The sequence below is a fragment of the Armigeres subalbatus genome, chromosome 3, assembly GCF_024139115.2.
Source record: "Armigeres subalbatus isolate Guangzhou_Male chromosome 3, GZ_Asu_2, whole genome shotgun sequence".
Taxonomy (NCBI): domain Eukaryota; kingdom Metazoa; phylum Arthropoda; class Insecta; order Diptera; family Culicidae; genus Armigeres; species Armigeres subalbatus.
Window position 1 is genome coordinate 416,849,897 of NC_085141.1, and position 23,608 is coordinate 416,873,504.

The 23,608-nt window shown below is 39.4% G+C and overlaps 1 protein-coding gene across 1 annotated transcript; it reads right to left on the reverse strand.

Moving 5' to 3' along the window:
- Positions 1-439: 439 nt before the first annotated feature.
- Positions 440-2,162, reverse strand: LOC134221401 (uncharacterized). Its single transcript, XM_062700592.1, has 2 exons — positions 1,648-2,162; positions 440-971 (listed from the first exon to the last, which is right to left on the reverse strand). Exons 1-2 carry the CDS (start codon positions 1,722-1,724, stop codon positions 440-442), a joined length of 609 nt encoding a protein of 202 aa, XP_062556576.1. The 5' UTR covers positions 1,725-2,162.
- Between the last annotated feature and the right edge of the window lie 21,446 nt (positions 2,163-23,608).

The window sequence follows — 23,608 nt, forward strand, 5'->3', positions numbered from 1 at the left end:
GCCCCGTCTCGGTGGATTTGTTGTGCTGCATATCTTCCACGGGCTACTCCAGCTGGTCTTCCTCTGTACTGCTGACGATATTCTCCACCCGTCACTCGTGCAATAGTCGCCACCGGTGTTTGGCGGCCATGTTTCATATTGAAGTACTCTTCGTTTAAACGAATAGCTTCAATTTCACGAACTTCATCCACTAAGTCGGTGAACGTACCTTTCCGGCTTAACAGTTTAAGGGCCGCAGTCCGAACTTCTCTGTTGCGCGCTTGTTCCGCCACTGTTCCCACAATCTCTTCAAATTCCTTGTCCATACCAAACTCGCACAATCTGGCGGTTGCACCCACTCGCATAAGAAATGATATGTCGTTCTCACCTGGTTGCTGTTGCATTAACGCCAACTTCCTTCTTTGGAGCATGACATCAGATCCCGATGAAAAGTATGCCTTCAACCGAAACAAAGCATTCGAAAAAGGAATTCGTCTGGATCAGGGAGCATCGCTAGTTGACTTCGTGTTTTCAAGATTTCTAGCAACTGTTGTCCGGCCTTCACCTTAAGCAATATATATTGAGTGCCCTCATCTGTTATACCGGCGAGCTTCATGGAATCCACCAATAGATCCCTCCATGCTTCAAAGTCTTGGCGTCCAATCATTTCGCTACCCGAGGATGGTTTGCACTCAGGCACGGTTATCGATGAAACCGACATTTGATTGACGGAAGACATGAAGCGTGAAATCTCCGTAGTTTCTCTTGTATTCCTATCACGGTGTGTACTCGATGGTCCGATAATGTCAATAAATTCATCAGTGTTCACATCACTACTTGCTTCACTGCCTGGTGCTTTCGAAGTACTTTGTAGATTCTTGATCGTTTCTTGTGCCTTATTCCATTCCGCGCTTAGCAATGCATTACTTGCCTTAGCAGCTGCAAGTTCCTTCAGTGCCGTCTCCAGTTTCGTGTTTTTCTTTCTCGATTTTCTGGAATAGATGAATCCAAACCACACTAATTTTCAATATAACTTTTTTTTTTTTTTTCAGCAAATTAACTATCAAATATCTACAATATGCATCCCAATATATTTTTTTTTTTCAACATTTTTTTTTCCACTTTTTATTCTATTTGTATTTTTTTCGTTTACTATCATCAATTTTCTCGCTTTTTCTTACTCATTATCTCATTTTTTTTACGTACCACAACTTTTTTTTTCGATCCTTTATTCTAGGCATTTTTTTTCACCATGAATTCAATGAAATCAGACCATTCCAATTTTTTTTTTGCTTCAATTTTTTTTTCCGATCGTTTATACCAGCCGTTCTCCTTTTTTTTTTATATATGTTTTTTTTTCGGCCTGTTTTTACCTTTTCTTTTACTGTAACCTCCATTTTTTTCATTACACATTTTTTTCGTCAATCATCAGTTTCATTTGCACATATTTTTTTCAATCATCGTCAGTACATCTTACAGTCATTCTCAGTACAACCATTTTTTCACATTAAATCACTTATTTATTTATTTTTCTCACTTTTACGCTATTTTTCGTGTCGACTTTTCTCTTTCTTCGTTCTCCCAATTTTTTTTTTGTGCCATCACTGCTTGCATCAATTGCCTCTTTCCAGTTCTTAGTTTTAGACTTCAAAGGAAAAAAGAACTTACCGGGGCGGAACGTCTCCGATGCCACCGACCACGCCATTGTCGCACATGGAACCATCCATCGGCCGTTTAGAAGCCATCTTCAAAAATTTAACGCCGAAAGGAGCACTCCGTTTTCGCGTCCGCTCACGCAGAAAGTATCCAACAGAATGACAATCGTCCTGAGAGTCGGGTACAAGGCCGCTCGCTCCTTTTTTCTTTTTTTTCTAGATTTGCATCTTTCTCCCTCTTAGATAAATCATGTAAATCATAGGAGCGCTGTCTTGCTTTCTCCCAGAGCAGAGAATGTGGAGGTACTTTTTTTTTTTTACATTGAACCCCGTCTCTCTTTTTCCCATGTTACTGTTGCAAATCCCTGTCGTCAAAAGTCGTCTGTCTTCGGTAATCGGTTTCCGGTTTCAATCAGTTAATTTCGAGCACCAAGTTTTCGCTCGAGTTTTCGAGTATGCTTTTTTTCGGATAGAAGCTTTTTGCAAAAGCTCATACCAGTTATGTCAACGTAGCCTAACTATTAATAACGTCCGCAATACCTACTACAGATATCATCGGATATGCATTTCACCGTTCAGGACGTGTGTGGTCCAATAAATAGGTTGCTAGGTTGCGAGGTCCTTCGTAGCTTAGTTGGTTAAAGCGCCAGTCTAGCTTACTGAGGGTCGAGATCGAGTCCTATCGAAGGGAAAGTGGTTACCTTCAATACATTTTTCAAATCAATATATCTCTAGGAGAGATCGACTAAGGCTGTGAACCATTCCACCGATTCGTTTAACTTTTAGTTAAAATTTGACAGTTCGATGGTTATTTCGCCGTGGTTAAAAATAACCCTGCTCCGGAGCATGGTTAGATCTGACAGTTCGATAGTTAAACTTTGTTCGCGAGAAAATTGGCGCCAAATCAATTTCGTTCCGAATAACTATCAATCTGTCAAAACTCAAATGGGTCGGCTTCGGAGTAAAATTTTAACCACGATGGGAAAATAACCATCGGAGTGTCAAATTTTAACTAAAAGTTAAACGAATCGGTGGAATGGTTCACAGCCTAAGATGGTGATATTTGAGGTTATGGCTTTCAGTCTTCTTATCTTATAGAATAGAAGTGGCGCTAAAAAAATATAAAAAAAGTACTACACGATAGTTCCTGGTGCCCGGATAAATTCAAATTTCGCAGCCCCTACCGAAAAATAGAGGGAGCGATTATACATAAAGTTGTGACAAAACGTTCTATGCTAAGACAATGTAACAATAAAACGGGACTTAGTTAACTCCTTGATAGAGGTACAATATATGTAACCGAAACGTCGGATAAAAACGTAAAACCCGTTTTTGAGCATAAGAAGACTGAAAGCCATAACCTCAAATACAAATCAATATCTTCCACATAATGTACATATTCACATATGAGTTTTCAAAACATTGTAATCCAATAAATAATTTGGTTTTATTTCATTAAACGAGTAATTACACTACACATTACATTACACAATAATTTATACATTTCACTATTCAGAAGATTGAAGCTTTTCACGTTCTTTTAGTTGAACGGATATCGTTAACGAAGGATGGCTGCAATTTATTATAAAACTGAAAGGACCAAAATTCGTAAGGTACAAATTTTGAACTTATCCAAATACCTGCAGCACGACGACGTTCATCATAAATATTTTTCGTATTAAGATAGTAATAATAAATCCCCGTGTGGAGTAGACATAATTTATTCAATGACAAAAAGTATACCTATCGCTTCATGAGCACATACAAATTGAATTCTAATTAATTTATTGTAGTTCAATTGGGATATTTGTTTCTATCTTCTGGCTTTTTCAGTCAAAGATATCGCTAATCAAGTTGAAAACCGGAATGGGGGACTATCGAAGTTGGATGTTTCTCGCAATCTGTTAAATCCAACTTCAATAGTCTCTCATTCCGGCTTATAATTTGACTAGCGATATATTCAGACGGGTTTATATTTGCATTGCCCGTCGTTTCGGCCCGTTTATTGGACCTTTAGAAAGATCAGACTGAAAAAGCCAAAAGATAGGAACAAATTACCCAGTCGGACTGTAGTCAATTAATAAGACGGTTGACTTACATGGTTTCTTCTTTAAATAAAAATATAATTATTAAAACTTATCTGCAATATGTTTTTTCAAGATTGTACACAACATTTTACAGTCAATATTGTCATTGTCATGCGACGAATTCAGTACAATTCCATTTATTTCCACCACCTCGTATTACTTTTATATATACGTATTTCGACCTCAACTGTAAGGTCGAAAGACAAAAGGTCGAAGGTCAAAAGATCGAAAGGACAAAAGGTCGAAGGGTCACTAGTATGAAGGATATAGTCGAAACAAAAAATCTGAGTCAAAAGGTCGAAAGTCAACAGGCCGAAATGACATAAGGTCAAAAATAACAAGGTCGAAGGACAAAAGGTCGAAAGGGTCAAAAGCTGAGATGAGTTAAAGGTCCTAATTTCAAAAAAGAGATGCACAACGTCAAGTGTTAATCAACCACTCTTTTGCATATTTATGCTTATTTATGTTACACCTGATAATATTTCATTGTTGGATTTTTCCTTCTTATAATCAAAAGCTTTTCTTCCGAGTTTCGAACATTTATATTTAGGCCAATACAAATATTTAAAAATTATTCTGTCTCCCCACCCATCGGATTTTTTTGCCCAAAAATAATATTTTGAGGGGGCAACAAAGTAAAATTCGGATAATTTGAGAATTTTCAAAACATTCTTTAACAAATCCGAAGAGTTTATTTTTATTTTTTTTCAATTTAATATTTATTTTTTATCATCCCCCCTCCCCCCCTTGACCTTCCGTAGACCAACATGACAAAATTAGCATTAGCATTAGCATTGAGCAATTCGCACAAATTCGTAGGTGGTACAAGCCTGGATTATTGTATGAGAGTAGCATCACTTTCATCCGTTACCACAGATATTGATTTGGGACTAATCACTATCTCTTAGATGGAAGCAATGCACTCTCCAATGGTCCAGATCTGTCCTGGCCACGTCCTTGCGAATGCTGGGAAAGGGGAAGGATGGTTAGTCGGACACCTACTTAAGAAAGATGCAGAGAACTCTACGACCTCTCATAGGTGCCACGGGAGGTTTTGGAGTTGTTAGTGTGCAAGGTTATAAACAGTAGGAATCGTGTTGGTAGAACGTGAAACCCGGAAAGAACTATGAAAGAAATACAAAGTAGGAAAGGGACGAGCCTGGAATTGAACCCACGACCTTCTGCTTATAAGGCAGAAGCGGTAGCCACTAGACCACCGAGCTCGTCGAGACCAACAGGACAAAATGTTAATTAAATATTTGTAAAGGCCTTATTAGATTTCAGATTTCAAGAAGTATCTGATGTCGATCAATAACATTAACTTTAATTCTTCGTCAAGTCTAAAATTAATTCTGAACTAGAAAAACTAAATTTTAAAAAGGTGAAATTGATGAAATCGCGATTTTTAATTTTTTGCCTGTGATTTTGAGCGAAAACAAAAATTTGGGTTTTAGAGGGTAAGGTAAACTAAGAATACTAGAACTAGAGTAAACTAAGCATACTAAGAATAAAGAATACTAAGTTGAAAAGCAGGCCAAGTTTCAGTTGGAATGTAGAGCCATTGAAGAAGAAGAAGGGTTAAGTAAACTCAAAAGAATAACGTCTTTCTAAAATATAAAGCATAACTGGTAATTGTCCTTTTGACCTTTTGTCATTCGACCTTTTGACCTTCGACCATTTATCCCTTTGACCTTTTGTTCTTTCGACCTTTTGTCCTTCGACCTTTTTACCTTCGACATTTTGACACAGATTCCGAAAGAGACAACACGTCCAGCGGAACAAAAGGTTGAAAGGACAAAACGTCGAACGGGGCAAAAGGTAAAAATAGACAAGAAACTGAAAAGGAGATAATCAATTTCACACAATACAAGTTTTATTCTTTTCTCAAATGAACAATCTTTTTAATCTCTAGCAGAATAATTTTGTTACATAGTAATTACTCCTCCTTTCAAAATTGCTCAGTCTTGAACTTTGATGGATGAGATGAGTGTATTACTTCTGCTTGAAGTTAAATGCATTTTAAAATTTCCTTTGAAATACATCCAACTTGTTATCAGCTTGTCAAGAGATCTGTTGACCCTTTCGACCTTTTGTCCTTTTCGACCTTTTGCCCCTTTCGAACTTCTGTTCCTCTCGACCTTTTGTCCCTTTCAACCTTTTGTGATTTCGACCTTTTATCCTTTCGAACTTTTGACTTTAGACCTTTTGTGTTTCGACTTTTTGTCCTTTTCGATTTTTGTCTTTCGACCTTTGTCATAGATTCGTCGTCGTAATTGGCTTGGCCTCCGCACGTGTATAAATTGCTATCGACAAGGTTTATTCTTTAATAAGGGCGTTTTGTGAATAGTGATGGGAACTTTTGGAATTATGGAAAATAGCCACCTTACCCGTAAGTGTCTTGTAGTAGACTGTAAAACCTGATTCCTCTAATATTCGCCATAATGTAGTATATGTTATGGTAGTTCGACTAGATTTTATTTTATACGTGTTGAGTTCTTAAATCGGATGAACTAAAATTTTCTTGCTCCGACGTTTCGCTCCGGATAGCCACCGCCCAAGTTTGTTGTGTGTTCAATTCCTTTGAACTGCAATATGCCATATAAGATATATTTCAAATGACCAATATGATTAAAATGTTGATTTGACAATATAACTCTAAAGAACAGCCTATGTTTGAAAAAGGCTTAAGTTCATAATAAAATATTAAAACTTAAAAAGCAAATAAAGTTAGGAGTATATAATACTAAAGAATGCCATATGCTTAAAAGAAGGAAAAATCAAGAATGTTTTTTTTAGAATTGTTAAAGCCCTTGTCGACTGAAATCATTTCACTAAGCAAGCTCTAAATATATTTTTCTTCTCTTGCCATAAGACGAGTTTGTACACCCAAAAAACAAATCTGACAATTATTGTATAAAATCTGGGCATATACAATTCTGTAAGCTTTTTATACAAATATTGTATTAAAATAATACAAATCTGTATTATTTTAATACAATAATTGTATTAAAATCTTCCGAAATTGTATATGCCCAATTATTATACAGTTTCTGTAAGGTTCTTATGCAGAACTGTATTAAAATCTGCCATCTGCTGGTTGGGTGGTTGTATACAATCCCATTGAATTCCACCACTTAATTGTATCTTGATAGATACGTATTTCGACCTCAACAGTAAGGCCGTCTTCAGTGTCTCGTACTTGACTAGACTTCTTATTGAAACTTGGTTTTTATATATTCTTTCTGAGAAAAATATTCGTCGGTTTTATTGATTGGAAAGATAAAATAAAACTCCTCAGAAGACAATCAAACCGGAATTTGAGCCGATATAGAAGGAATCAATCCATTTGACTTGGTACAATCGTTTCTCTGTGGGAAGGTTTTGCTGCCAATCAAACTTATCTCCTTTTTTCCATATGCTACATAGACATGTAACATAAACTAACCATTCCATCCGAAGATAACAAACTGGGTACGTATATATGCTATCAGGTATTAATTAGTGCGGTCACGCAGCGATATTGTCTGTCATTCCTCTCTGGTGACACGTCGAGCCAAACGATTAATTTAATTTGCAGCACGACAAAACGGAACCCACCCATGCAAAATGCGCTATAGCTCTGATGTGTTGAATGCTTTCCCTAGAACGGGGAAAAAAGGATAACCAAATGGCGAATATTGTGGATCGATCCTATGCGAACATTGCGTGCTGGTGCTGTGCTGAGTAGACTGAATCGAAATAAAACAACCCATTTAATGAATGCAATCTATAAGCGAGCGGAATGGTGCTTTTTCTTTTTTTGGTGTACGGACACAATCAAGCCGAACAGTGACTATTAATTATCTTGCTGTTTAGTCAGCTAACGACGTATCCAACGAATACATTAATGTTTTATCAGGGATTCATGGCTGTTCAATGCAAATCGATATTGGCAAATTGGGACCTGTTCATCGAGGCATAGGCAAGAGAATATCTTCTAGTTTTAGTGTATGAAAACAACTAAAATAATTGAGGGGATCAAACCGCAATGCAACGCAATGAATTATGAATTATGATATGATATTCTACGGCGAAGCTTTCATTCGTAATAGTCGGCCACTTACAGGCAATTACCATTTTCTCCACTATATGAATTCATGTTAATGTCCCGGTAAGTACTAGACATTTCCACTATGTACAGAACCAATTTATCACCCCGAAGCTGTGTACTTTGCGAATAAGTACTCCATTTAAGCGCATACAATAGTCGTTCGGTGAGTACTTGGATAATGCTGCTGGGTATCAGCTCATCCCGTTCAAGTTATGCAAATTGCTGGCTGACTCTCGATTATACTGCTCTTCTGTGCTAGCCCTGCAAGCGACTAAAATTAATCATAGTCATGGCACTTCTTCTTATTCATACTTTTATGAAGTCACTTTTCCGCAGCGGTTCACTCACCGTACCTCCAAATATTCATATTTCAGGGTTCATATTTTTCTATTAACCCTACAGCGATTATAACCAAACCTGCACTAATAAATTGGCATTCGCACTCTACTCGTTAGGTCTAATCGTTTAGAAGGGTAACGCTGGAACGTTGCGGATGATGTTTAGATAATGTTCCCTAATAATGGTGCATCATTTTACAGTATTTCGGGTGGAACGGATATGATTCGGGCGCGAGCTCGTTTTGGAGACGGGACATGGAAGTGATATAACAGCCTTCACATATACGAGAAAGGCAAACTTAAATATGAAGTGAAAAAGTATAAAAAAAGAACTTACAAAGAAGACAAAAAAGGAACAAAAAAGGAAGTTTAAAAGAAATAAGAACGAAGAAGAAAGCTGAAAGAAGAAAAAACAGGAAGAGAGGAGAAAAAAGAAACAAGGAACAAGGAACATGGAACAAGGAACAAGGAACAAGGAACAAGGAACAAGGAACAAGGAACAAGGAACAAAGAACAAGGAACAAGGAACAAGGAACAAGGAACAAGGAACAAGGAACAAGGAACAAGGAACAAGGAACAAGGAACAAGGAACAAGGAACAAGGAACAAGGAACAAGGAACAAGAAACAAGGAACAAGGAACAAGGAACAAGGAACAAGGAACAAGGAACAAGGAGCAGGGAAGAAGGAAGCAGAATGAAGAAATAAAAAATATAAAGAAGAAATGTTGGTGAAGGGGGAAGAAAGCATAGGCCGAATAAATATTTAGTCCGAAAAATGTATTATGGAAAGTGTTAGAACTAGATTTATAACCACTTAGCAACTTTCAATAAGAAATAAAGAACACTCTTTAAATTAGCCTCCGTCTCAAAGTACGGCTGTAGAACGAATAATCGAAAGGTTTATTTTACAATCGAATAGAGTACAATGGTGTGGTGAATATAGTTTTACACTGAACTGAATGCCATGAGCGGCTTCATTATAATTAAGGTCTGAGGGAAGCTCTCTCGCGGTAGAGCGCTATTTTCGTACTAAAATGTCTATAACTCGGAATTGGAAACGAATTTCGTTTATCCCAACTGACAATCTCTTTGAAATTTATCAAGGAATGTTCCTACAAAATTTCATGGACCTACTATTTCCCAAATTTGAATTAAGCTCTAAATACTGAACTATTGTAGAACTGAAATTTTCGCTTCTCAGTACCTCTCTCCGATGATTTGAGGCACAAAGGAACCGAATTTCGCAAAACCCAACTGACAAAAGTTTTGAATTTTTCCAACGATAATTTTGATGTAATAAAAAGTATATGTCACCGCAATAAATTTTGCAGGAAGCTCTTTTTACTTCAACCAAGTTTATTAAATTTCATACAAAAGTTACCATTTCGGGAGAGCAGCCAACAGCATATTTTCTTGTGGCGCACGACAGGAAAGGAGCGATGAGAGCGATAGAAAGTCCGTCAACTTTGTATCTAGCGTGACACTGGAAAAAAGCGTATTCCTATTTGTGAACACGAGGATACCAAATATATAAATTGAAATCAAATATGGGAATGAGATGAGATAAACAATTGAAAATAAATAAGACAAATAAGACAAATCAAACAAATAAGCCAAATTAAACAAATAAGACAAATAAGACAAATAAAGCAAATAAGACAAATAAGATAAATAGGACAAAAAAAAACAAATAAGACAAATTCCTTCGGAAGTTCCTCCAGGAATTCCTTCGAAAGTTCCTTCTGGAATTCTTTAGGAAGTTCCTCCAGGAATTCCTAAAGAAGTTCCTCCAGGAATTCCTTCGGAAGTTCTTCCAGGAATTCCTAAGGAAGTTCCTCCAGGAATTCCTAAGAAAGTTCCTCCAGGAATTCCTTCGGAAGTTCCTCCAGGAATTCCTTCGGAAATTCCTCCAGGAATTTGTTCGGAAGTTCCTCGAGGAATTTGTTTGGAAGTTCCTCCAGGAATTCCTTCGGAAGTTCCTCCAGGAATTCCTTCGGAAGTTCCTCCAGGAATTCCTTCGGAAGTTCCTCCAGGAATTCCTTCGGAAGTTCCTCCAGGAATTTGTTCGGAAGTTCCTCCAGGAATTTCTTCGGAAGTTTCTCCAGGAATTCCTTCGAAAGTTCCTCCAGGAATACCTTTGGAAGTTCCTCCAGGAATTCCTTCGGAAGTTTCTCCAGGAATTCCTTCGGAAGTTTCTCCAGGAATTCCTTCAGAAGTTCCTCTGGAAGTTCCCCCGGGAATTCCTCCGGAAGTTCCCCCAGGAATTCCTCCGGAAGTTCCCCCGGGAATTCCTCCGGAAGTTCCCCCGGGAATTTCTTCGAAGTTCCCTGAATTCCTCCGGAAGTTCCCAGGAATTCCTCCGAAGTTCCCCTGAATTCCTCCGGAAGTTCCCAGGAATTCCTCCGGAAGTTCCCTGAATTCCTCCGGAAGTTCCCCAGGAATTCCTCCGAAGTTCTGAATTCCTCCGGAAGTTCCCCCGGGAATTCCTCCGGAAGTTCCTCCGGGAATTTCTTCGGAAGTTCCACCGGGAATTCCTCCGGAAGTTCCTCCGGAAGTTCCCCCGGGAATTCCTCCGGAAGTTCGCCAGGGAATTCCTCCGGAAGTTCCCCGGGAATTCCTCTGAAAGTTCCCTCGGGAATTCCTCTGAAAGTTTCCTCGGGAATTCCTCCGGAAGTTCCGCTGGGAATTCCTGCGGAAGTTTCCCTGAAAATTCCTCCGGAAATTCTTCCTTCAAAAGTTTCTTTGAAAATTTCCAGAGGAATTCACGAGGGAACTTCCAGAGAAATTTCAGGAGGAACTTTCAGAGGAATTCCCGGAGGAACTTCCGGAGGAATTCCTGGAGGATTTTCCGAAGGAATTCTTGTAGGAACTTCCGAAGGAATTCCTGGAGGAACTTCCGGAGGAATTCCTGGAAGATTTTCCGAAGGAATTCTTGTAGGAACTTCCGGAGGAATTCCTGGAGGAACTTCCGAAGGAATTCCTGGAGGAACTTCCGAAGGAATTCCTGGAGGAACTTCCGAAGGAATTCCTGGAGGAACTTCCGAAAGAATTCCTGGAGGAACTTCCGATGGAATGGAGGACTGGAGGACTTCCGAAGGAATTCCTGGAGGAACTTCCTAAGCAATTCCCGAAGGAACTTCCGAAGGAATTCCCGGAGGAACTTCCGAAGGAATTCCCGGAGGAACTTCAGAAGGAATTCCCGGAGGAACTTCCGAAGGAATTCCCGGAGGATCTTCCGAAGGAATTCCTGGAGGAACTTCCGAAGCAATTCCCGAAGAAACTTCCGAAGGAATTCCCGGAAGAACTTCCGAAGAAATTTCTGGAGGAACTTCCGAAAAAATTCCTGGAGGAACTTCCGAAAAAATTCCTGGAGGAACTTCCGAACGAATCCCTGGAGGAACTTCCAAAGGAATTCCTGGAGAAACTTACTTTATTTTCCTTCTCAGTCTTATTTATCTTATTTGTCTTATTTGTCTTACTTGTCTTATTTGGCTTACTTACACCAGCACCACTGTTATCACCTAAATCCTTTTTAAAGCTTGTGTGGAAACCTTGTACAAAAATCCTCTCACGATATTTTCTAATGTTGTTCTAGAAACGGCTCATGTTTTTATTTTACAAAACCAGCTGTTGTTTATTTATTTTGATTTCCTCATTGCGTGATTGGTCGGCGCTGCTGCTGTTCTTTGAGTGATAAATTTCTTCCGCATTGTTGCCAATTGCTTTTGTTCTCCGTTTACGGCAAATTCTCAAGCAATTATAAACTGCATAATGATGAAATAAATTTGGCGACACTGACAGCATTATTCTGGCGCGCTGAATTGGGCAATTTTCTCTCTCAGAGAATGCTACCACGTGCTTTTTTAACGGAAAACCCTTCCCTCAGACCTTAAGGTTTTGTGCAGAATAAAACATTTGCAAACTCTACAACTTTCCCTTCATAAGACAATTTACTCTCAAATTGATAAATCCGTGTTCGATAATATACTATTATATCATTTCAAAATTTAACTAAAATTCTAGATCATATTTGTATTCTGAACGCAAAACATGCAATATTTCAATAATTCAATATCAACTATAAATTTCTTTTGAAATCCGCACTAATCATCATTAATGGACAAGGCTGCTCTTGACCGAGTAATTATAGGACTCCTCGTATGCGCGAACTTCTTCTTTGGTTGCGTCACATCTTCCATGACTGATGGCACATCCGGAAACCCCGTGAAGTCGTCTTCCTCCTCGAGTGATTCCCGATTGCGTTTGCCAGCAGCTCCTCTTAAGGTGACGAACACCTTCGACTTTTGTTTGGGGACATGCATAATCCTTAGTTGGTGCTTGTGAGCCGTCGTAATGTGAGCACCCACCGAAATCATTCTTATCTCTCCATCCTTCTTAGGCACTGCAATAACAGGCGAAGACCATTCGCTAGCTCGTATTGGGGTTATGACACCCTGATTTTCTAACATATCAAGATGTTCTATAAACTTGTCTTTGATTTTATAAGCGACTTGATAAGCTTTTTTAAATATGGGCTGTTCCTCTTTGAACACTAAATCTGCTTCGTAGCCAATTGCCTCTTCAGGTCCGTTACAAGTCTTCAAGCTCTTAACAATTTCTGGAGTTGAAAAGCAGTGCTTCCAACCTGGATAAAACCTTTCTAGCCAATCTCGTCCAAGAAGAGGAACAAAATCAACAGAACACTTCAAAATTATTAAATTTTCTTTACTACTGCGACCATTTAGAGTTACTTCTACTAAGATTTGTCCCATAACTGTTAACTTTGCACCATTAACCACAACTAGCCTTTTTTTTACAGTTCACCATAGGAATGGAACAAAATTTGTGTTTGTACAAAACTTTGCTTACTACTGCCACTGCTTAGCCGGTATCGATTTCCATGATTAAATTTTGACCCCCAACAAAAGCATTTACTAAGCAAGGGTCAGTAACCACGGTATTCACATGTCATTTTAATACAGCTAATATCCGACTCATCGCTGGAATCCTGTAGACGCATTCTGCTAAATTTGTCTGTATTTGAGACATCCTTCGTAATTTGCTGTTCCTCTACAAATTTAACAGAATTTTTGTTCAACAAGCGGCAGTATTTGCGGATGTGACCTTTGCGTTTACAATAATTGCAAATTGCATTGAAGTGATTATTCCAATTCCGCGAATCAGATTTAGCGCTATAACGATCATAGCTGCATCCTTCCTTTCCAACACGCTCTCTGCTGTTGCTTCTACTTCTTGACCTAAATCTGTTTGTTCGGTTGCTATGACCATTCAAGAAATCTCCATTTTTTCTACCTAAACGATGCTTGATTGATAAGACACTAGTACCTCCTTCACTGTTCTCCCGAATAGTTTTTCTTTGCTTCGCCGCCAATTCAGCACTAACAAAAGCTTTCTCTACTGCAGCCAATTCGATTTCATCCTCCATCAATAATTTATGCTGTAAATCACTATCTTTCAATCCTAAAATTAGCTTGTCTCTTATGGCCTCGTTCTTGAAATCCTTAAAATTACAGCCTTCTGCTAGAAGCTTAATCGCAAGAACAAAATTTTCACCAGTTTCGTTTACACCTTGTGATCGGTTGTAAAAGTGATATCGTTTCATTAGAATAGGATCGGTTTTATCAAAACGAGTTTTGAGCTTCTTCACGATATCATCATATGCCAATGTGTTTACTTCTTGGTATGAAAATAATAGTTTAATTTCATCAAACACATCATCTCCGCTTAATGAAATAAACCACGATCTTTTAGTTTCTTCTGTAACCTTGTTTAAAGTGCAAAGAATCTCAAAACGCTCAATATAATTGCTGAATGATTTTCCCACTACATAATGATCAATAGATCCTATCATGCCTGGGATCGACATAATTACTTAATATCTAGAGGTAAGAACAAAAAAACAAATTTCTACTCACGGTTATCACGAACTTACGTTCTGACCAAACAATCCTGAATTATACCCTTCTCAATCAGCGTACGCCTCCTTGCCTAATCCTCAGCAAACGGGAAAAACAACGTTTTAAGTTGATCAAGGCCTCAACGATTGCACCAACCGTCTGACACTCTTCAACAGCAACAGCCAACCAGTCAACAACAACAGCAAGAACCCAGTTAATAGCAACAACAGGTTCGTTTACCTTCGTCTTCTTGCATGCACATGCAAATTCAGTCGGCTTCTCACTTCTCACTATCAGATAACGTTTGTTTTTCCTTCAAGTTGATCTCACTGTGGGCTAGTGTCTATCACAAAGTAGTTGGCTACTTCTTTTGTCTTAGGTCTCACTGCGTCCGTTTCTCAATGCGTTCGTTCTCTTAGTGAGTGAGTGCTCCTAGAAGCACGCCAATGCAGACTGCGCACGCCATACACTATATATCGTATCGAAATCAAGCGAAATCCTTTTCACTGCTGCGAACAAAAGCTATAGTTTTCCTCGTCGCCAAATTGTTAGAACTAGATTTATAACCACTTAGCAACTTTCAATAAGAAATGAAGAACACTCTTTAAATTAGCCTCCATCTCAAAGTACGGCTGTAGAACGAATAATCGAAAGGTTTTTTTTTTATTGTCTTTATTAATGAGGTTTTCGGCCCTTGACCGGTTCACCTCATGATCGAAAGGTTTATTTTACAATCGAATAGAGTACAATGGTGTGGTGAATATAGTTTTACACTGAACTGAATGCCATGAGCGGCTTCATTATAATTAAGGTTTTGTTTAGAATAAAACATTTGCAAACTCTACAGAAAGGATGTTCAATATGTGCCCCTTAAGCAAATTTTTGATTAACGATGATAACTTTGGACGGAAAACCTATTATATTCCGAGAAAACGATTTTATTTTGAAGCGCTGTATTTTCGTGCAAAATAAAACCATGCGGGTTGAAACGCACCACCCCGAAGCTCAAATGCGCCAGCTTAAAATTGTACACTTGTCATAAGACGAGTTTGTACAATCCCATTGAATTCCACCACTTAATTGTATCTTGACAGATACGTATTTCGACACCAACAGTAAGGCCGTCTTCAGTGTCTCGTACTTGACTCGAGTCAAGTCACACATTCCATTCCATTCTTTACACAAAACGGGCATGAATCGTATTCAAAATCATCCGGTTTGTCTTTGGTTAGTTATGAATATTTGTAGTCCTTACTCCAGGAATTTGTTGGATGACCGATGATCAAAAAGAGCATGTAAGGTACCCCGGGGCAAGTGGGACCTAAAAAAACGCTAGTTCAGCAAAATCGCTAACGCATACTTAGAAAACAGGGTATTTCAGGACATAAACCACGGATACATCATTATATGCTTCCGTTGTTGAAATGTAGACGTGTTGTAAGCCATTTATTCAGTTACAAAAATATTGGTAGTGACATAAATAAATTTACCTGTGGGACCCACTTACCCCTTCAAACGGGGCAAGTGGGACCTATTCTGCTCTTTACTGTCGAACGAAGCTAATTTGAAGAATGTAGATATAATGTTCATGTAATTTCTGAGTCGTAGTATTTCAGATCATGGATGGAGTTTTATTGCTTGTCAGACGTTTGTTTTTGGCGAAAAAGGGGATTACAATGTTAGCAGATATAAAAACAAGAAAACAGCCAGTATACTGTTTAATTGTCTGTTGTCTGGTTTTACATTAGCTTACTTTCTAACCAAATGTGCTAGATGGAAGAGCAAATCTTTGTTCACTTTTCGAATGAATGTTTCTCTGTTTAACATAAATTATCACATAAATAAGAACTTCAAAAGGAACGTTTTTATTCAGGCGGTGTTGTAAATTTGTAATAGAACGATATGGCCAATTTATGTCTTAAGCACTTTATTTATCTGAAAATCTGTTAATCTGATGCGAAGTTTAAAAATCACAAAACACAAGAGAAAACCTGTTGGTCTATTGTAGGACAATAGATTGTTTGCACTGTAAACAGAAAAAAATGCATAGTTATAACCATTGCTCTTTTCCATGAGGGAGATGATTTTCAGAAAGTAAAATACACGTTTGGTAAATCAACTGTACATTACTTCTTAACAACCAAACCAACAATATCAACTGCATTTGATTCAGATCCATATGATATATGAGTGTCGAAGTTATTCTTCACTAGGCAACAATCTAAAAACAGGTAAAATAGCTCTATCGAAAATGTTGTTCGAATATGTCCCATTTTCCCCGTTACGCTGGGATATGGATACTCTGAAGTAGTGCGTAACGGTGTAAATCCGGTCATATCGCCAGGCTCGGTTAAACACTGAAACTGACAATATGACGTCCCTAACCCCGAATCCCAAGGTGTCAGGCGACCCGTGCCGAGGGGATGAATGGCCTGGGGGGGGGAGGGGGTGAAACAATTAGCCAGGCAGTTAACGGAGCTTGTAATGCTGGGTAGACACATTTTTTCGTGGTGCATTACGGAGAAAGATCTACCACACTGTGCTCTAGTTCTTAGCTTACTATTCTTGTTAATACTTATGAGTAATGGTCGGAAGACTATAATCTGCTTTTAGATGACCCTCCTTTTGCCACTTTTGGATGGAGTCAATGGAGTAAATTATAAAAACGTAACTCAATCTTAGGCTGGATTCAAAGCCGATGACATGAATCTCAAAGCTCCAGAGCGCTGATTAATTAGGAAAGAAGCGCATACGAATTTGGTGGATCTGCTGAACCCTCTGACTGATTAGAGCTCTGTGTAAAGGTGAGATTCAGAAATGCCAAACGCAATGAAATCAGATCTCTGTACAAAAACGAATCCGGAACTCATAAGAAGACGCAAAAATATGTTTGAACTGCAGTACCGATGCATGGTCAAAATCAGTATTATCCCACTTATTGTTGAGCCGAAACTGATTGAGGGGCGCGCCTTTGAGAGTTGGTATAAGCCGTTTCTAAAAGGGTATAAATAGCGGTACCTTAATCTAAAGAGGCCTTACATTAAGCTTGAGAAAATATCTGAATAAAAAACGACTACTTAATTTCTTCTCAATAGAAATGGAGCAGAAAGACATGTAGAGTAGAGTGGGGCAAGAGTACGCACTTAGTTTTCAATCGATCATGTGGCCCTTATGAAGCAAGCTTCTGCATATCAAATCAGTGTCGATGATTCATATACTCTTCCTTTATGTTACCCAGTGGAAAAAATATTGAAATTATTAAGATTCGTTTTAGTAGAACCCTTATTGCAAGACAAGTGAAAAACGCACTCTTACCCCACCGGTGGGGTAAAAGTGCGCATCGGGTGGGGTAAGAGTACGCATTTATCCAATCATGTGCTTTAAGTATATATTAACACAAATAAGAGTTAATAACATTTAATTGATGTTTAATGAGCATATATTAGGGAATGTTTAAAGATTACGTAGCTCTTAAAGGGGGAGGGGGCCCTTAAAATGTGCACTTTCATACGAAAAACCATTGTTTTTAATTTATACAAAAAACTACAGAGGTGAAAATGTATATCAGGTTTCGCGTGGCGTATACAAAGGCATTCGCCTTAAAGAAAGTCTACCAATCACGCAACGTAAAATTTGGCTATTTCATAACCCCTCCCCCCCTATCTTACACTATTTGTATGAATCCTCTAAAAATTGTATGGATCGTCACACATCTCACAACCCCTCCCAGCTAAACGTTGCGTAATTTAGGAATGTTTCTTTTGATTAAATGAAATTAGCATTTAGATAAAATTGTGTTTTCGTACTATGTTTAGGTGTACATCAAGTCCTAATACAATTTCATTATTTCGCTTCAGTGCTTTGTTCGCTAAGTCCTTTCTAACACCGAATTACTTCAACTTAGCCTAAAAACTTGTGATAATTTCAAATTTTGTCCCTTTTTTCTTAGTTGTGCATGATTACGCTTTGGAAGAAGTCTTATTTCGGCCGGAGATAACGGTTTGACATCATAACTTGAAGATTCATATGCGTACTCTTGCCCCACCGGTTCCTGCGTACTTTTACCCCACAGTCCCAAAAATTATTCAAGTAATGGTTTTGACTTCTTGGAAAACCAATTGGATTGGTGTTCTTCACCATAAAGTACTCTATACAATAGGTTATCGAAATGGTATGATGTTCACCTGATTGAACGTATATATGGTAATGAAATACTAGTTGCGGAAATCCAATTATTTTTAGCAAAATGACCAAAAAGTTATCTAACTTCATATCTCCCTTGTTGTTTATTCAAATCGTTTACAATTACACATGATAATAGTTGGCCAGAATACCTGTCAAACTGATGCAGTGCTGCTAGTTTATCTTTTTTTATTACTTCAAAAAATCGAAAACGTACTCTTACCCCACGCGCACTCTTGCCCCACTCTACTCTACTAAACAAATGACACGGGTATACTACAAAAGTTCAATGAAATGGACGCAGTTGTTCATCCCGAACAAAAAAAAATGTCCCACTTGTCCCATGTATGTTAAAAATCAAGGGAAAGTGAAAATAGCAGATTTTGGCTTTAATCAAAACGTTTAAATAGTTTTTGATGTCATACAATTATTTAAATGTTCAAAATATTCACTTCCCACATCAATGATGAATTTAGAAACGACTATTTTGTTGGAAATCCATAGAATTAAAATAAAAGTAATAGATTTTGCCGGTAGTTTAAAGTCATGATTAAGCAATACCATTAGTATGGTGCCGCAAATGGTTTTGATTTCAATTTTTTTTGTGTCAGGCGAATTCGTTGATAATTCTGCTTAATCTTTCTAGAACATTGTTAACATTAAAAACGTTCACCGATTAGGAATTTTTGGATGACTGATAACCCCTCAAACTCTACACATCCAAAAGGGTATGTACCGTCGTTCGGGGTGACATTGGGCCTAGGGGGTAAGATTGGGCCAAAAACGAAACATGTTTTAACTTCTAATATCTCAGAAACTGTTACGAATTTTGATGAAAACTTCAAACGGTTCGAAATTATATTAAAATTCACGTCTAGGAAATCGCAAAACAAATTCCAAGGATTAATTGTGCTCGTACCATAATGCTTGGAATTTGAATGTAAAACTATTGATCGAATGAACCCGTATTAAAATAGTGTCAGTAATGCCTCACAAATCTATTACATAACTAAATTTTAGATCGATATCCATCGATCCTGGTGATCATGTTACGATAATCTGTTTGTTGTTTTATCGAATTTTATGAATATTTATTTAGCGGTCTTGTTTTTTCGTAGTAACGAGCAGTGCATGCTAAAAAGGGGTGAGATTGGGCCAAGCCTTTGGTTGATTTGCCATACATAGTTGGTAAAAACCGTAATGGAGGCAATTATTTTTAATGAACGATTTAATGGTTGCATCGTCACCGCTGAACTTTATTGTATGTGGTCCAATGTCACCCCCAGTGAGGGGTGAGAATGGGCCAATTTTAAACAACATTTAACTTTGAAGAATTTCTCCCATTTATTATTTTTTCCCCACGCGGTGGTAACTTTATTGTTGAAGCTTGTACCTAACTAATTACAACTTGAATCCAATATTAACTACTAGAGCTTTGTAACATTTACTTGGAGCATACCACATTTTGGCCCAATCACACCCCCGTAGACGGTACCATATTTAAAACATTCCGATAAATCTTTAGCTATGCCAATAAATATTAAGGCCTAGCCCCAGGGATTTTTTGAATGACCGGGAATCTCTGACGTTGACATATTTTTTCTATATATCCAAAGGACATGTGCCATATTTACAACAGTTTGATTGATCTTTCGTATTTCTTCTAGATCTTTAGCCCTCACTCCAAGGATTTCTTGGATGCCCAAAAATATATGCCGAAAAACTCTATTCTGAGTCTCCACACTATTCAGTTCTCTCTCTTTGTCTCTCTTTTTTAGCATTTTCTTTCTTTATTCTCCAATTTCACTCCTTGTGCTGCGCGACCGGTAATAAAATTTATCAGTTCAGTGCGTGATCTCTCTTGTTTCGGACAACAGAACAATCGCGTGGTCGGACGAAATATTGTGTTCTGCATTCCGCGGCCGGTAATAAAATTTATCAGTTCAGTGCGTGATCTCTCTTGTTTCGGACAGCAGAACGATCGCGCGGCCGGTAATAAAATTAATCAGTTCAGTGCGTGATCTCTCTTGTTTCGAAGCGGGCTTGGTAGTCATATGGCTACTGCTTCTGCCTCATACGCAGGAGGTCGTGGGTTCAATCCCAGGTCCGTTCCATTCTCCTACTTTGTATCTTTCTCTTTATTTCTCATGTTCTAGCAATCGCTAGAACTGGAAATGGACTTTCATACCGTTTCCATTTTTATTCCTATACCTTCAACTTGAGTATTCTAACAGTAATCTGCTAGAATTGGAAATGAACTATAGAGCTCGTTTCCTACATCCAATTAGAAATTCCATCAGTTACCTTCTCCTATCTATCACATTCTTCTTCTTCTTCTTTTTGGCATTACATCCCCACACTGGGACAGAGCTGCCTCGCAGCTTAGTGTTCATTAAGCACTTCCACAGTTATTAACTGCGAGGTTTCTAAGCCAGGTTACCATTTTTGCATTTGTATACTTATACTTGATGGGCTACAGCTCTTCGATGAACCTACGCCGAATGGAGTATCCTTCTCCACTGGACTCGATCCTGGGCCAATCGCTTCCAGTCGCCCTGAACATTGAGCGCCCTCAGGTCCTCTTCAACTGCAAAAAGCCATCGTGTACGCGGCCTTCCACGAAGCCTGCGGCCTCTTCCGGGTTCTCTACTAAATATTATCTTCGCTTGTCGTTCTTCCGGCATACGAACAACGTGACCAGCCCACCGTAGTCTGCCGTGTTGTATAAGCTAATAATATCCAGCCCTTTATACACCTGGTACAATTCGTGATTCATGCGGCGCCGCCAAATACCGTTCTCCTGTTTACCGCCGAGTATTGTCCGCAGCACCTTACGCTCAAACACTCCGAGAGCTCTCCGATCAGCCTCCTTTAACGTCCATGTCTCATGGCCGTATAAAGCCACCGGAAGAATCAGAGTAGTATACAGCGCGAGTTTTGTTTTCGTTTGCAGACTACGGGACTTAAGCTGGTTACGAAGTCCGTAATAAGCCCTATTTGCAGCTGCAATACGCCTTTTCACCTCGCGGGTAACATCATTATCGCACGTCACTAATGTTCCAAGATACACAAATTCTTCTACCACTTCAAATTTTCCAAATTTTTCCATCCAGCACTATTTCGCTACCACCACCACTAATGAACCCACGTTGATTGCCAGCGACCATGTACTTCGTTTTGCTGGTATTGATCGTGAGTCCAATCCTCGCTGTCTCCCTCTTAAAATGCGCAAAAGCCTCTTCCACGGCACGGCGATCAATTCCGATAATATCGATATCGTCCGCAAATCCCAGGAGCATATGCGATTTTGTGATAATGGTACCGCTTCTTTGCACACCAGCTCCAGCTCTAATCGCTCCCTCGAGCGCTATATTGAACAGTAGGTTCGAGAGTGCATCACCCTGCTTTAATCCATCTAAGGTAACAAATGACGTCGATATTTCATCCGCAACCCTTACACTTGATTTCGATCCGTCCAACGTTATACGAATCAGCCGTATCAGTTTCGCCGGAAAACCATGTTCAAGCATAATTTGCCATAATTCATTCCGTTTCACTGAATCGTACGCCGCCTTGAAATCAATAAACAGATGATGTGTCTGCATGTTGTACTCCCGGAATTTATCAAGGATTTGTCTCAGGGTAAACATTTGATCCGTCGTTGATCGGCCCTCACGAAAACCTGCTTGGTATTCGCCGACGAAGGACTCTTCAAGCGGTCTCAATTTGTTGAACAGAATACGGGACATAATTTTGTACGCCGAATTAAGGAGGGTTATTCCTCGGTAATTGGCGCACTCCAGTCTGTGCCCTTTCTTAAAGAAAGGACAAATGAGGTTGTCCAACCAGCTAGCAGGCAATTAGTCGTCTTCCCATATTTTCGACATAATATGGTGCAATATAAAGCTGCTCACTGTCATGTTTTAAAAGTTCAGCCGGGAGCTGGTCCTTCCCCGCAGTCTTATTGTTTTTCAGCTCTTTGACAGCTTTTTAACCTCATCTAGTGTAGGTGATTCCACAGCTTGTCCATCGTCGCTAATATTTATTCTGTTCTTTGATGCACCGTCACTTCCTCCATTCAACAAAGTCTCGAAGTGTTGCTTCCACCTGGCAGCCACTTCAGTTTTATCTGTCAGCAAATTCCCTTGTTGGTCGTTGCACATGACGGGAGATGGCGCTGTCTTTCTCCGCACGCCATTGACAGACTCATAAAACCTCCGCATATCGTTCTGCTCCAATTTTTCCTGCGCCTCACTAATCACTTGTTCTTCGTACTCTTGTTTCTTCCTGCGGTGGGTTCGTTTTTCCTCTGCTCTTGCTTCCTTGTATCGATCTCTATTCGATCGGGTACCTGACACCAACATCCGGCTTCTGGCAACGTTCTTCTCGTCTGTCACTCTCTGGCACTCCACATCGAACCAACCCGTCCTGGGTCGCCTCTGTGCAATGCCTACCACTTCTCGTGCTGTTGTGCTCACCGCTCCATGGATCGACTCCCATAGATCGTTGATGTTGTCGCTAACGTTGATTGCACTTATACGTTCGTCGAGCTTCTGGCGGTACTCAGACGATACTCCTTCCGCCGACAATCGCTGGATATTGTAACGCATCGTTCGATGTGATCTTTCGTTCGATACAGTTGACAACCGTGATCGAATTTTACTGACAACGAGGTAGTGATCAGAGTCAATGTTCGGACCTCTGAATGTCCGCACATCGATAACATCCGAGAAATGGCGCCCATCCACCAGAACATGGTCTATCTGGTTGCAAGTTTCACCATTTGGGTGTCTCCAGGTGTGCTTTCGGATGTTCTTTCGTGCAAAGTAGGTGCTATTGATGGCCATCCCTCTGGCAGCAGCGAAATTTACTAGGCGTAGGCCGTTGTCATTGGTAGCGGAGTGAAGGCTCTCCCTACCGATTATGGGACGGAAAAGTCCTCTCTACCGACCTGAGCGTTAGCGTCTCCGATAACAATTTTCACGTCATGCTTTGGGCACTCTCCATAGGCTTTATCAAGACATTCATAAAACGTGTCCTTCACGTCGTCGGATTTATCGTTTGTCGGTGCGTACACGTTGATTAGGCTGTAATTGAAGAATTTGCCCCGTATCCTCAACACACAGATTCGTTCGCTAATGGGTTTCCACCGCATCACTCGCTTCATCTGCTTGCCCATCACTACGAAACCAACTCCATGCTCTGCTTTTTCACCGCCGCTGTGATAGATGTTATACTTGAATGCAGTATTGGTCGTGGGGTCCACGGCTCGTAATTCACGTTCTCCGGATCTAGGCCATCGGACTTCTTGAATAGCAGCCACGTTCACTCCAACATTCTGCAGTTCACGAGCCAGAAG

Coding starts and splice junctions, on each gene's coding strand:
- LOC134221401 (XM_062700592.1), bottom strand. CDS start 1,724: ATGGCTTCTAAACGGCCGATGGATGGTTCCATGTGCGACAATGGCGTG. Junction 972..1,647: donor ATCGGAGACGTTCCGCCCCG/GTAAGTTCTTTT, acceptor CATCTATTCCAG/AAAATCGAGAAAGAAAAACA.